Genomic DNA, 14069 nt, shown 5'->3' on the forward strand with positions numbered 1-14069 from the left:
GAAAGAATTTTTATTGACAAGTCAGCCTATGGAATTAAATGTATCTACACATCAGGAAGTGTCGCCAACGTTTACTTCATCAAATTTCTGGCGTGCCGTGGTTATCTGTACAGTACACACTAGACCGTGAGGAACATTCTGGAACAGTACATCTCCCATCACAAATAAAGCTTCTATACATTACAGTGTTATGTATTCGGGGAATACAAGTACAATCCACATGGTTTTTCTTCACTTTTGTCGTTTAGATTAATTTAAGATTCTGTGACGAATTCCATATTGTCTCTGCTGCAGGACTCTTAATAAAACTGATATAATAAAAAATAATTTTAGTGGTAAAAAGAAGCAGAAAAATAAATAAGAAGTACAGACATTGCTGATGTGACCTTTTTACTGTCAGAAGCTGGGGAAGAGGAAGAAAGGGTTTCAAGGCAGATTTTGCTTTTCTCCTAAAACACCCTTGAGATTGAGAAGGATTTTCTACAGGAAAAGTAATACACCAACTAAGTGGCAAAGCAAAAACACCCAGTTTGGTTCTGTAAACTTTAGACTAACACGTCTCCGTCATTTAGTTATGAAAGGCGATATCATCCCTGCCCACTTCAAGTAAACCGCTTGATGGGCTGCTGAGATCTCATAGCAATCGTCCAATTATCTCCCAGTGTCATGGAAGCGTTCTTATCCTTCCAGCACGATTTGAAGTCTTCTTAAAAACAAAGAGATACACATTATTACAATCATGCTGCATCACAATCATTTTGTTTCTTCTTCTACTAGATTAAATGGGCTGTCAATTTTAAGTACCCCAATGAAGAATTCGGAAAAAAATTAATGACCCTAATCTGATAGCCAGCGGCGGAGACAGCTACAGGAGACCAAACATGTCTATGCAATCAATCAACAGCCCAATGATTTTAATAAGATTTGCGGAATGCTTTATTCCCATTGTGGTCATCGTGCAGTAAAATTGAGCACTTGCTGCAGAGTTTCCCCACAGATTAGAAGGACTCTGTCAGCACAGAATGACTGTTCAAACCAAGTCCTGCCATGCTTTAACTTATCTTGTAGTCTCTGGTATTAAGGACTTGCGCTTCTGCATCTCTAATCTTCGTACTATTTATTTTTAATCCTCAAAATATGACAATTTAATATAATAATGTAACACTGAAATCCTAATCCTGCTTATTTCTTCACTTACTTGCTTGTTGTGTACTGGACTTGATGTACTTGAAGGAGTAGATTGTGACAAAGCTACACCGCTACTTTTCCCCATCTGGCGAGAAAATATAATATAAGCAAAATTATTTACTGACAGAAATATTTAGCATGAAAATGTGGGCATAGTCACCAACCTACAGCACCGTGGATCCTGAGCAGACCGCTTTGGAGGTCGGTGCTGAAACCGGAAGCAATGCACTGCTGCATTCAGAAGTCTCAAGACCGCTGAAGCCGGCAGTGGTCAAGTGACCTGAAGAGTGCGTTATCAGATAAACACCCGATGATGTACTCTTTTTGTCACCTGACCTGTGCAGCCAGTCACAGGCTTCAATAGCCCTGTGCCTTCTGAACCTCACTTCAGTGACCTCCAAAGCAGTATGCACAACTGCCTCCACACGAATGCCGGTGAATATGCCTTCATTTTTTATTTTAAAATCGTGCATGCTCAAGTTTTTTTTCTGTCAGACAACCCCTTTAAGTTTTGCAATAAATGTAGATTACTTTCTACAGATTCATTTTATCTTCTCTTGTTAATCAAATAGCTTAATGTAAGGTTACGTTCACATTTGCGTCGTCGACGCAACGCATAACACATTAGTAACGCACACTAAACGCACCTTTTTCGACGCATGCGTTGAGCGCATGCGTCGTAAAACGCAGCGTTTTTTGTGCGTTTTTGCTAAAAACGCGTTTTCCGACGCATGCGTTGTCAAACAATGATGTCATTTTTCACCCAATAGCATGACGAAAAGCCCCATTAGTGTCTAGACACTAGATAATACCACCAATGGAGAGAAGAGGGTGGGTATAATGGAATTTTAGTATATATACCCCGGCATACATAAAAATTCCTCCCATTTTGCGTGTTTTTACTGCATCAAGATGGAGCGTCCCATGGAGAGTATCTACCTCAATATGGAGCTGGATTTTGCCATGGCTAATGCTTGCGCTATCGCCTTTCACGAACAAAGGAAAAGAGATAAACAACGGAGAAGGAGTCATCGGCGCTTTTGGCTACACCCTATAGTGGAAGTCCGAGAGAGCCGTGGAGCTTACCATTGCTTGTTTGGTGAGCTAAACGACAACCTGGAAAAATATTTTGAGTATACCAGGATGTCTCAAGACAGCTTCCGCTATCTGCTGCGTCTGGTGGAAGGAGCCATTACCAGGCAGGACACGCAGCTCCGGAGATCAATTTCCGCCGAGGAACGTCTGCTGGTGACTCTACGGTACGTAATGTAGCTATTTGAAGGACTTTATATGTTCTGCCCTTTTTTTAAATAAACTTTTTTTTTGTTTGGGGGGGGGGGGGGGGGAGGGATGGAAAATGTAATTTTATTTTATAACAATGTACTTTAATTAAATTTATTTATTTTTCTTCTTGGCAGTTTCCTGGCTACCGGAGAGACCTTGAGATCCCGGCATTTCCAGTTTCGGATTGGAGTCTCCACACTTTCGGGTATTATTGCCGACACATGCCGCGCATTGTGGGACAATCTCCGGGAGGAATTTTTACCAATCCCAACAACAGAGTTATGGGAGGCCAACTCCCAAAAATTTGACCAAGTGTGTTCTTTCCCTAACTGTATTGGAGCAGTGGATGGGAAGCACATTAGGATTACAAAGCCTGCAAGAAGTGGATCTCTGTTTTTTAATTACAAAAAATACTTTTCCACCGTGCTCATGGCAATTGCAGGTGCGGACTGCAGGTTTCTCGCCGTGGATATTGGAGCATTTGGCCGTGCAAATGATTCACGGACATTTAAGGAGTCTGATATGGGCCGAAGATTATATGAGAACAATTTTAATTTCCCCCAGCCAAGACCTCTTCCCAACACCGAAGGGCCGGCAATGCCATTTGTGGTTGTTGGTGATGAGGCATTTCAAATGTGTGCCAACCTACTGAAACCGTACTCCAGTCGGGGCTTGGACCACACAAAAAGTATTTTTAATTATAGACTGTCCAGGGCCAGAAGAACTGTGGAGTGCGCCTTTGGAATCCTTGTCTCCAAATGGCGGATTTTAGGATCCGCTATAAATCTGAAAATTGAGACAGTTGATCAGGTGGTGAAGGCTTGTGTGGTTCTCCACAATTATATTATTGCTAAAGTGGAACTAGATGAACCCATACCAAACCCATTGCCCGATTACCAAGATCATCCTCTGAGGACAACTTTGGAAATTGCTCAGATGAGGGATCGATTTGCTTCATATTTTGTTTCAGATGTTGGCCGTGTGTCATGGCAAGATCAAATGGTTTAATGTAGAAACTGTACTTTATCCTGCTGTAACTGTAAGTAAATTTATTGTGATTAATAAAAATCTAAACACGGTCATGTAAAGAATTAAACACTATTGAGTCCATGACATTTTACCAGCCTAATGTCATGTTCTTTAAATGTTGTAATGTACCGTGATTTTCTACTGTGTTGTGCTTTGAAATAAAGTTCTTTATTGTGCCTTTCCATTTAAAAAAATGCTCCCCTACAATGTTGTTGCCAATAAAAAAAAGTTAAAACAAATCCAATGTTCTAGAACCAAATGTGTGTACCACAAAATGTAGTAATGTGAGCACCAGTTCCCAAATTGACTCTGACAAAACAACCCAATTGTTCACATAGCCGTGTGTTCCATAGTTTTAAAAGCGAACATGATCGGCTCCCACCTTGTCAAGCTATTAATCTTGCAGACTATTTGCATATGGAACCTGGCATCATGGAGCGTGATGGCTGAAGCAGGTTTTCTGCCGCTGCCGCTGCATGTGCCGCGGCTGTGTGACAGGCACTACACATGCATGGCGAGGCCAACAAATAGGCCTTGGATGTGCATGTGTTCTGCCTGTCACACAGCCTCTGAACATGTGGCTGCAGATCATAATCCGCACTCCATGAAGCCGGGGCCCATATGCTACTAGTCTGCAAGTGTTTTGCTTGACAAGGAGGGAGACGATCATGTTCGCTCAACTCTAGTGAGTTAACACTATTGAACTCAGGATGCTGGAATACGTCTAGAGTCAAATAGTGGTGACACTTGGCCACGTGATCATTGCTACCACCTCACCTGACCAATAACCTTAACCCCTTCCCGACATTTGACGTACTATCCCGTCGAGGTGGGGTGGGCCCCCATGACCGCCGACGGGATAGTACGTCATACGCGATCGGCCGCGCTCACGGGGGGAGCGCGGCCGATCGCGGCCGGGTGTCGGCTGCATATCGCAGCTGACATCCGGCACTATGTGCCAGGAGCGGTCACGGACCGCCCCCGGCACATTAACCCCCGGCACACCGCGATCAAACATGATCGCGGTGTACCGGCGGTACAGGGAAGCATCGCGCAGGGAGGGGGCTCCCTGCGTGCTTCCCTGAGACGATCGGTACAAGGTGATGTACTCACCTCATACCGAACGTCTTCTCCCTGCAGGCCCCGGATCCAAAATGGCCGAGGGGCTGTATCCGGGTCCTGCAGGGAGCACTTCCGGGTCGGAGCAGGCTGCAGATGAAAGCTGCAGCCTGCTCCGATGAAAGTATGATCGCGGATCTGATAGAGTGCTGTGCACACTATCAGATCTGCGATCTGTGATGTCCCCCCCTGGGACAAAGTAAAAAAGTAAAAAAAAAAATTTCCACATGTGTAAAAAAAAAAAAAAATTCCTAAATAAATAATAATAATAAAAAAAATATTATTCCCATAAATACATTTCTTTATCTAAAAAAAACAAACAAAAACAATAAAAGTACACATATTTAGTATCGCCGCGTCCGTAACGACCCAACCTATAAAACTGGCCCACTAGTTAACCCCTTCAGTAAACACCGTAAGAAAAAAAAAAAAAAAAACGAGGCAAAAAACAACGCTTTATTACCATACCGCCGAACAAAAAGTGGAATAACACGCGATCAAAAAGACGGATATAAATAACCATGTTACCGCTGAAAACGTCATCTTGTCCCGCAAAAAACGAGCCGCCATAAAGCATCATCAGCAAAAAAATAAAAAAGTTATAGTCCTCAGAATAAAGCGATGCCAAAATAATTATTTTTTCTATAAAATAGTTTTTATCGTATAAAAGCGTCAAAACATAAAAAAATGATATAAATGAGATATCGCTGTAATCGTACTGACCCGACGAATAAAACTGCTTTATCAATTTTACCAAGCGCAGAACGGTATAAACGCCTCTCCCAAAAGAAATTCATGAATAGCTGGTTTTTGGTTATTCTGCCTCACAAAAATCGGAATAAAAAGTGATAAAAAATGGTCACGTGTCCGAAAATGTTACCAATAAAAACGTCAACTCGTCCCGCAAAAAAAAAAAAACCTCACATGACTGTGGACCAAAATGTGGAAAAATTATAGGTCTCAAAATGTGGAGACGCAAAAACTTTTTTGCTATAAAAAGCGTCTTTTAGTCTGGTTTCACACTTGCGTTTTTATCTGCATGCGTTTTTTAAAAAAACCACATGTGTGAAAAAATGCATGTAAACGCGGTAAAACGCATGCGTTTTTATAGAAAAACACAAGAAAACAAGAAAAAAACAAAAAACCCTAACCCTACCCCTAACCCTAACCTGAAATACGTGGCACTGAAATACGTGGCACTGAAATACGTGGCACTGAAATACGTGGCACTGAAATACGTGGCACTGAAATACGTGGCACTTAAATACGTGGCACTTAAATACGTGGCACTTAAATACGTGGCTCTTAAATACGTGGCTCTTAAATACGTGGCACTTATGACTGTCAGAAAATGTTCAGTAAACGGTTAGGGGTGAGGTTAGGGGTAGGGTTTCAGGTAGAATTGGGGAGATTCCACTGTTCAGGCACATCAGGGGCTCTCCAAACGCGACATGGCGTCCAATCTCAATTCCAGCCAATTCTGCGTTGAAAAAGTAAAACAGTGCTCCTTCCCTTCCGAGCTCTCCCGTGCGTCCAAAAAGGGGTTTACCCCAACATATGGGGTATCAGCGTACTAGGGACAAATTGAACAACAACTTCTGGGGTCCAAGTTCTCTTGTTATCCTTGGGAAAATAAAAATTTGGGGGGCTAAAAATCATTTTTGTGGGAAAAAAAATATGTTTTATTTTCACGGCTCTGCGTTGTAAACTGTAGTGAAACACTTGGGGGTTCAAAGTTCTCACAACACATCTAGATAAGTTCCTTGGGAGGTCTAGTTTCCAATATGGGGTCACTTGTGGGGGGTTTGTACTATTTGGGTACATCAGGGGCTCTGCAAATGCAACGTGACGCCTGCAGACCAATCCATTTAAGTCTGCATTCCAAATGGCGCTCCTTCCCTTCCGAGCTCTGTCATGCGCCCAAACAGTGGTTCCCCCCCACATAGGGGGTATCAGCGTACTCAGGACAAATTGGACAACAACGTTTAGGGTCCAATTTATCTTGATACCCTTGTGAAAATACAAAACTGGGGGCTAAAAAAATCATTTTTGTGAAAAAAAAAAAATAATTTTTATTTTCACGGCTCTGCGTTATAAACTGTAGTGAAACACTTGGGGGTTCAAAGTTCTCACAACACATCTAGATAAGTTCCTTGGGGGGTCTAGTTTCCAATATGGGGTCACTTGTGGGGGGTTTGTACTGTTTGGGTACATCAGGGGCTCTGCAAATGCAACGTGACGCCTGCAGACCAATCCATTTAAGTCTGCATTCCAAATGGCGCTCCTTCCCTTCCGAGCTCTGTCATGCGCCCAAACAGTGGTCCCCCCCCACAAATGGGGTATCAGCGTACTCCAGACAAATTGGACAACAACTTTTGAGGTCCAATTTATCCTGATACCCTTGTGAAAATACAAAACTGGGGGCTAAAAAATCATTTTTGTGAAAAAAAAAAATAATTTTTATTTTCACGGCTCTGCGTTATAAACTGTAGTGAAACACTTGGGGGTTCAAAGCTCTCAAAACACATCTAGATAAGTTCCTTAGGGGGTCTACTTTCCAAAATGGTGTCACTTGTGGGGGGGTTTAATGTTTAGGCACATCAGGGGCTCTCCAAACGCAACATGGCATCCCATCTTAATTCCAGTCAATTTTGCATTGAAAAGTAAAATAGCGCTTCTTCCCTTCTGAGCTCTGCTATGCGCCCAAACAATGGTTTACACCCACATATGGGGTATCGTCGTACTCAGGACAAATTGCACAACAACTTTTGTGGTCTAATTTCTTCTCTTACCCTTGGGGAAATAAAAAAATGGGGGTTAAAAGATCATTTTTGTGAAAAAATATGATTTTTTATTTTTACGGCTCTGCATTATAAACTTCTGTGAAGCACTTGTTGGGTCAAAGTGCTCAACACACATCTAGATAAGTTCCTTAAGGGGTCTACTTTCCAAAATGGTGTCACTCGTGGGGGGTTTCAATGTTTAGGCACATTAGGGGCTCTCCAAACGCAACATGGCGTCCCATCTCAATTCCAGTCAATTTTGCATTGAAAAGTCAAATGGCGCTCCTTCCCTTCTGAGCTCTGCCCTGCGCCCAAACAATGGTTTACACCCACATATGGGGTATCAGTGTACTCAGGACAAATTGCACAACAATTTTTGGGGTCCAATTTCTTCTCTTACCCTTGGGAAAATAAAAAATTGGGGGTGAAAAGATCATTTTTGTGAAAAAATATGATTTTTTATTTTTACGGCTCTGCATTATAAACTTCTGTGAAGCACTTGGTGGGTCAAAGTGCTCACCACACATCTAGATAAGTTCCTTAGGGGGTCTACTTTCCAAAATGGTGTCACTTGTTAGGGGTTTCAATGTTTAGGCACATCAAGGGCTCTCTAAATGCAACATGGCGTCCCATCTCAATTCCAGTCAATTTTGCATTGAAAAGTCAAATGGCGCTCCTTCCCTTCCGAGCTCTGCCCTGCGCCCAAACAATGGTTTACACCCACATATGGGGTATCAGCGTACTCAGGACAAATTGCACAACAATTTTTGGGGTCCAATTTCTTCTCTCACCCTTGGGAAAATTAAAAAATTGGGGGTGAAAAGATCATTTTTGTGAAAAAATATGATTTTTTATTTTTACGGCTCTGCATTATAAACTTCTGTAAAGCACTTGTTGGGTCAAAGTGCTCACCACACATCTAGATAAGTTCCTTAGGGGGTCTACTTTCCAAAATGGTGTCACTTGTTAGGGGTTTCAATGTTTAGGCACATCAGGGGCTCTCCAAATGCAACATGGCGTCCCATCTCAATTCCAGTCAATTTTGCATTGAAAAGTCAAATGGCGCTCCTTTGCTTCCAAGCTCTGCCATGCGCCCAAACTGTAGTTTACCCCCACATATGGGGTATCAGCGTACTCAGGACAAATTGTACAACAACTTTTGGGGTCTATTTTCTCCTGTTACCCTTGGTAAAATAAAACAAATTGGAGCTGAAATAAATTTTGTGTGAAAAAAAGTTAAATGTTCATTTTTATTTAAACATTCCAAAAATTCCTGTGAAACACCTGAAGGGTTAATAAACTTCTTGAAAGTGGTTTTGAGTACCTTGAGGGGTGCAGTTTTAAGAATGGTGTCACACTTGGGTATTTTCTATCATATAGACCCGTCAAAATGACTTCAAATGAGATGTGGTCCCTAAAAAAAAATGGTGTTGTAAAAATGAGAAATTGCTGGTCAACTTTTAACCCTTATAACTCCGTCACAAAAAAAAATTTTGGTTCCAAAATTGTGCTGATGTAAAGTAGACATGTGGGAAATGTTATTTATTAAGTATTTTGTGTGACATATGTCTGTGATTTAAGGGCATAAAAATTCAAAGTTGGAAAATTGCGAAATTTTCAAAATTTTCGCCAAATATTCGTTTTTTTCACAAATAAACGCAAGTTATATCGAAGAAATTTTACCACTAACATGAAGTACAATATGTCACGAGAAAACAATGTCAGAATCGCCAAGATCCGTTGAAGCGTTCCAGAGTTATAACCTCATAAAGGGACAGTGGTCAGAATTGTAAAAATTGGCCCGGTCATTAACGTGCAAACCACCCTTGGGGGTGAAGGGGTTAAGGTACCGTTACACTAAACGATTAGCCAACGATCACGACCAGCGATACGACCTGGCCGTGATCGTTGTTAAGTCGTGTGGTCGCTGTAGAGCTGTCACACAGACAGCTCTCCAGCGACCAACAATGACGAAGTCCCCGTGTAACCAGGGTAAACATTGGGTTACTAAGCGCAGGGCCGCACTTTAGTAACCCGATGGTTACCCTGGTTACCATTGTAAATGTAAAAAAAACCAAACAGTACATACTTACATTCCGGTGTCTGCCACGTCCATCGCCATCAGCTTCCCACACTGTGCCGGCCCTAAAGCACAGCACAGCTTTGACGTCACCGGTGTGCTCTGCTTTTACTTTACGGCCGGGACTCACAGTGTCAGTCAGTGCGGGAAGATGACGGCGAGGGACGTGGCAGACACCGGAATGTAAGTATGTACTGTTTTTTTTTTTTTACATTTTCAATGGTAACCAGGGTAAACATCGGGTTACTAAGTGCGGCCCTGCGCTTAGTAACCCAATGTTTACCCTGGTTACACGGGAAGACATCGCTGGATCGGTGTCACACACGCCGATCCAGCGATGACAGCGGATCATCAGCGACCAAAAAAAGGTCCTGATCATTCGCAGCGACCAACGATCTCCCAGCAGGGGCCTGATCGTTGGTCGGTCACGCATAACGATTTCGTTAACGATATCGTTGCTACGTCACAAAAAGCAACGATATCGTTAACCAAAACGTTATGTGTGACGGTACCTTTGCAGTAGGTTTGAAAATTGATATATTTTTTAATCCTCTTTATGTGTTTGTAACACCTCATAGTACAATGAGAGACAGGCTAAAATTACAACTAAATAACTGGATAAAATTGTGTCAGACATTGCAGATATGAGGTGTTAAAAACACAAGATTTGTGTATACGGCGCACGGTGTGAGTTGGTGCAAACTTTATTTTAGACCAAGAAACTCAGATTTTGTAGTCAAAATAAAACAATTTTATTAAGGGTGACACAAAAAGAAAAATGGGGAAAGGTTCTAAGGGGTAGGAACTTCGGCGATTAAGGGTGATTGATATCCACCAGTTTGGGAGTGGGTGGAGGGGGGGGTGGAGGAGGAACCACCATACTGGACAATACTAGAAGGTATGCCGACGTCTGACCACCCTGTGGTCGACGGTGGTGAGAATGCCAACGCAGGAGGGGAGGGAGGAGGCACGACCAGTCTCCTTGGCCCTGTGGACTGGCTCTGGCTACTCCTGCTCCGGCTAGACCCCGGCCGAGAGCTCGGTGTTAATATTGGAGCAGCCAGAGCCGCCGTAGATGTTGTCGTTTTTGGCCGTTTTCTCCTCTCTCCCTCTGGGTGTTGTTCAGCGTGGCGTCTTTGGGTCCTTGAAGGCCTGGCAGGAGCAGGACTTTGCGGCTCGGTTCTATGGTGTCGGCGGCGGCGGCCCTCGGCACGCAGAGCTCTGTGTGGGTGCTCTGCAGCAGGAGTCGGAGTCATGCTAGCCAGCGATGGTACTACAGGCATTGTAGTCGCTGACTGCATGACCCGAGCCTGTTGCAGAGCAGTCACGTAGGCATTGTTGCAGGCCTGCATCACCGAAATCTGGAGTTCCGGCGTAAGATGTTCCACCATGCCCTTCGCAATGGCACTAAAGAAATGTTTTGCCGGCCTCGAGAGCTCGGATTCCATAGTTTCAAGACGCCGGTCGATATTGGACACAGCTGTGTCCATTCTATCGCCCAGCGCCTTGAAACAATTCTGGAAGACCGTGCTCAAATGCAAGAATTCGGGCAGTAGCGGCCTGTCCGAGGCCCGCTGACGCTGTCGGGAATACCTGAAGGAAGGAGCGCCAGTGGCCTCGGCCAGGGGAACATCTGATGGACCGGCTGCCGGTTCTCCAGATGGTGGTGCAAGCCTGCTCTCGCTGTGGGATGGCTGTGACGGGTCAGATGGCGATTCACGAAGGACCGCTCCAGAGGGCCGAACAGGCTCGAGGGTGCTGCTGTGTGTTCTGTGAAAACATAAGGAAAACATTAGTATACAAAATATAACATTTCACATTCGCCGCCTCCTGTGTATAATATAAAGTTAACATTGCATCACACACTATAACATTATAATTTTACATAATTGTAAAGGGTCAGTTCCGTCTGTCAGTCCTAACCGTATTAATTCGCTGATTGTTACGGCCAGCTGCCTGTCATGGCTGACGCGACCAATCAGCGCCGGGCACAGTCCTGAATTAAATGGCCGCTCCTTACTCCCCGCAGTGAATGCCTGTCGCCCGCATACTCCCCTCTGTCATTGATAAACACTTACCGGCGGTAACCGTTGCCGCCGTTAAGATGTAACCAAATTTTTACTATTGACACTGCCTATGCCGCATCAATATTAAAAATTGAAAACATTTTGTTTTTATAAATTACCATGCTATACTCACCCATGGTTGCCGTTTGTAACGGCCGCCATGGTTTACGCTTATCGTCGGAACTGCCATGACGTCACGGTCATGTGACCGAGACGTCACCACAGGTCCTGCGATCAGACCAACCCTGGGAACAGAACCTGCCGTGGACAACAAGGTCTCCCGTGTCTATTATTTTAATGTGTATTGGAAACTGTGATAAACCTGGATGGGCAATATACTACGCCACTATGAAATATTGCACGTGGCTGGCCAAGATACTATGTGTCTGTGTGCTGTATACTACGTCACTGGGCAATAAACTACGTGGCTGGGGAATATACTACGTGAATATGCATGTTGTACAATACCCGATGTGTGGGAATAGGTACTAAATAATTACTGTCGGCGGGCAAGGACCGGTCTCAGGAACTGAAGAATTCTGCTGTACTTGTATGTTGATGTCCCTGCCGCAGCAGCACCACTACGAGTCTGTCCCTCCTTCCGCAGGCCCGGATTGAAATGGTCCTTCATGGAGCGCCATCTGGTCTTCAATTTTTTGACTGTGAAAAAGTCAAACAAAAAAATTAAGGTTGAGAGAAACTTTTTTAATTGATAACGCAACCGTGTGCGATGCAACAAAAGTAGAACACATCACAGACGGTTGTGTATCCTGGCCTGATGGGTCAGAGCGGCATTTCGGCAATACTTACCAAATTTATCTTTGTCCGTGGGTGAAGCGCTGTCAAAGCCATCCCACAGCGATTTGGCCACCTCAGCCCACATACGTCTCAAAACCACCTGGTCCGCGTGCCGGGGGTCACGGCTGTCCCACAACGGGCCTCGCTCCTGGATAGAGGCGACCATGATTGCTATATCTATCCCCTCATCTTGGTCCCGTTGTGAAACCTAGAATAATTGAAAAACATTAATGTTTGCAATATAAATAAAAATTGGTCTCCCTCCCTCCCCCCCCCCCCCCCCAAAATAAAATAAAATAAAAAAAAATGTAAGGAAAAAAATAAAAATTACTAGGTTGTTTGAAAAAAATACTTACTCGCCGTCTTGACACCACAGCTTGGCCCCGAGGACGCTGCTCCTGCTGGCTCTGTTCCTCCTCACTTGAAGAAGCCTGGAAAATAGTTTTTAAAAATTGAGTGACACGTCTACAAATGACACCGAATAGTAAGCAACAGTAGATCATGTACTCACCGGACTCCCCAGCGGTGTCGTGTGGCTCGAGTCGCTGGCCATTCTAATAACAAGATGAAATTCTGAAATGAAAAAAATGTAATTATTTTACTATGCACAATACAGAGGCACATATAGGAAAATATAAAAAAATCCATACATTAACATTACGACCACAAGGAACAGTGCACTCATAGTACAATGCCAACTGAACAAGCGCTGAGCAAACAACACCGCCATACATTGAAATAAAAAACAATGGCAGAGACGACACAATGCCAGAGTATAGCAAAAGCATAATACCAGTCCCAGGAAAGATAACAAAACAAATAAACAACAGACCCTATGTACTAATCCAAAAAGACACAGATTTTTTTAAACAAAATTTTTACAACATTGATTTCCAAAAGGTACAAGAAAAGGCAAACCATACCGCCATACGTTACAATAGAAAAAAATAACAAAATAAATAAAAGAGTACGGCTACATATGAAGCCCTGAAATTCATCAGAACCTGATTAAAAAAGAAAACATTTCTATTTAAAAAAAAAAACACAGTGGAACAACCACATGCACAGAACAACCCAAAATAAACAGCACAATAGATTCCAGAAAAAAAAATAACAACCCAAAAAAAAAAAAAGGAAAGAAAAGTCAATCCTGGAAAGACCACCATACTTTACAATAAAACCAACAAGGCCGGAGACAATGAAACACCATCATATAACGCCAGAAATATACATCACAACCAGAATAAAAAAACACCCCCCAAAAAAATGGAAAAGAAAAGTCAATCCTGGAAAGACCACCATACTTTACAATAAAATCAACAAGGCCGGAGACAATGAAACGCCATCATATACGCCAGAAATACATCACAACCAGAATAAAAAAACACCCCCAAAAAATGGAAAATAAAAGTCAATCCTGGATACACCACCATACTTTACAATAAAATCAACAAGGCCGGAGACAATGAAACGCCATCATATACAACGCCATACATCACAACCAGAATAAAATACAACAATGTCCACAACCACAGTGCAGAATACACAACTTGCAATAAACAATTTAAAAATAAAACATTAAGAAAATGCGCAGAATCATTCTATACTTACATCTCTTGAAAGCAGATGATGAGGTCTGGTCTCTGTCGTATGCTGATGCAAAGTGCCAAACAATGCAAACATTTTTTTTATATATATGGGGGATGTTTTTTCACTGTCTAG

The 14069-nt window shown here is 43.0% G+C and overlaps 2 protein-coding genes across 5 annotated transcripts in view; both read right to left on the reverse strand.

Moving 5' to 3' along the window:
- Positions 1 to 314: 314 nt before the first annotated feature.
- Positions 315 to 14069, reverse strand: part of ATXN7L1 (ataxin 7 like 1) — a 205907-nt gene continuing 192152 nt past the window's right edge. For 3 of the 4 annotated variants that reach the window (XM_077264761.1, XM_077264763.1, XM_077264764.1), the window contains 2 exons: positions 1199 to 1273; positions 315 to 706 (listed from right to left, as the gene is read on the reverse strand). In XM_077264761.1, the coding sequence (XP_077120876.1) occupies positions 665 to 706; positions 1199 to 1273 (117 nt within the window). In that variant the 3' untranslated portion in view covers positions 315 to 664. The remainder of the gene's footprint in view (positions 707 to 1198; positions 1274 to 14069) is intronic. The other variant, XM_077264762.1, reaches the window with a different exon arrangement.
- On the reverse strand, positions 9609 to 12900 carry LOC143775959 (uncharacterized). Its single transcript, XM_077264765.1, has 4 exons — positions 12704 to 12900; positions 12360 to 12555; positions 12050 to 12209; positions 9609 to 11253 (listed from the first exon to the last, which is right to left on the reverse strand). Exons 1-4 carry the CDS (start codon positions 12848 to 12850, stop codon positions 10275 to 10277), a joined length of 1482 nt encoding a protein of 493 aa, XP_077120880.1. The 5' UTR covers positions 12851 to 12900; the 3' UTR covers positions 9609 to 10274.

Source organism: Ranitomeya variabilis, chromosome 5 (genome assembly GCF_051348905.1).
Source record: "Ranitomeya variabilis isolate aRanVar5 chromosome 5, aRanVar5.hap1, whole genome shotgun sequence".
Classification (NCBI taxonomy): Eukaryota; Metazoa; Chordata; class Amphibia; order Anura; family Dendrobatidae; genus Ranitomeya; species Ranitomeya variabilis.

What these genes read in the sequence shown, in the direction of transcription:
- LOC143775959 (XM_077264765.1), bottom strand. Translation starts at nt 12,850, where the DNA reads ATGATCTACTGTTGCTTACTATTCGGTGTCATTTGTAGACGTGTCACT. An exon ending in CTGTGGTGTCAAGACGGCGA is followed by an intron (nt 12,556 to 12,703) that starts GTAAGTATTTTT and finishes CAATTATTCTAG; the next exon opens with GTTTCACAACGGGACCAAGA. An exon ending in CACGGACAAAGATAAATTTG is followed by an intron (nt 12,210 to 12,359) that starts GTAAGTATTGCC and finishes ACTTTTTCACAG; the next exon opens with TCAAAAAATTGAAGACCAGA.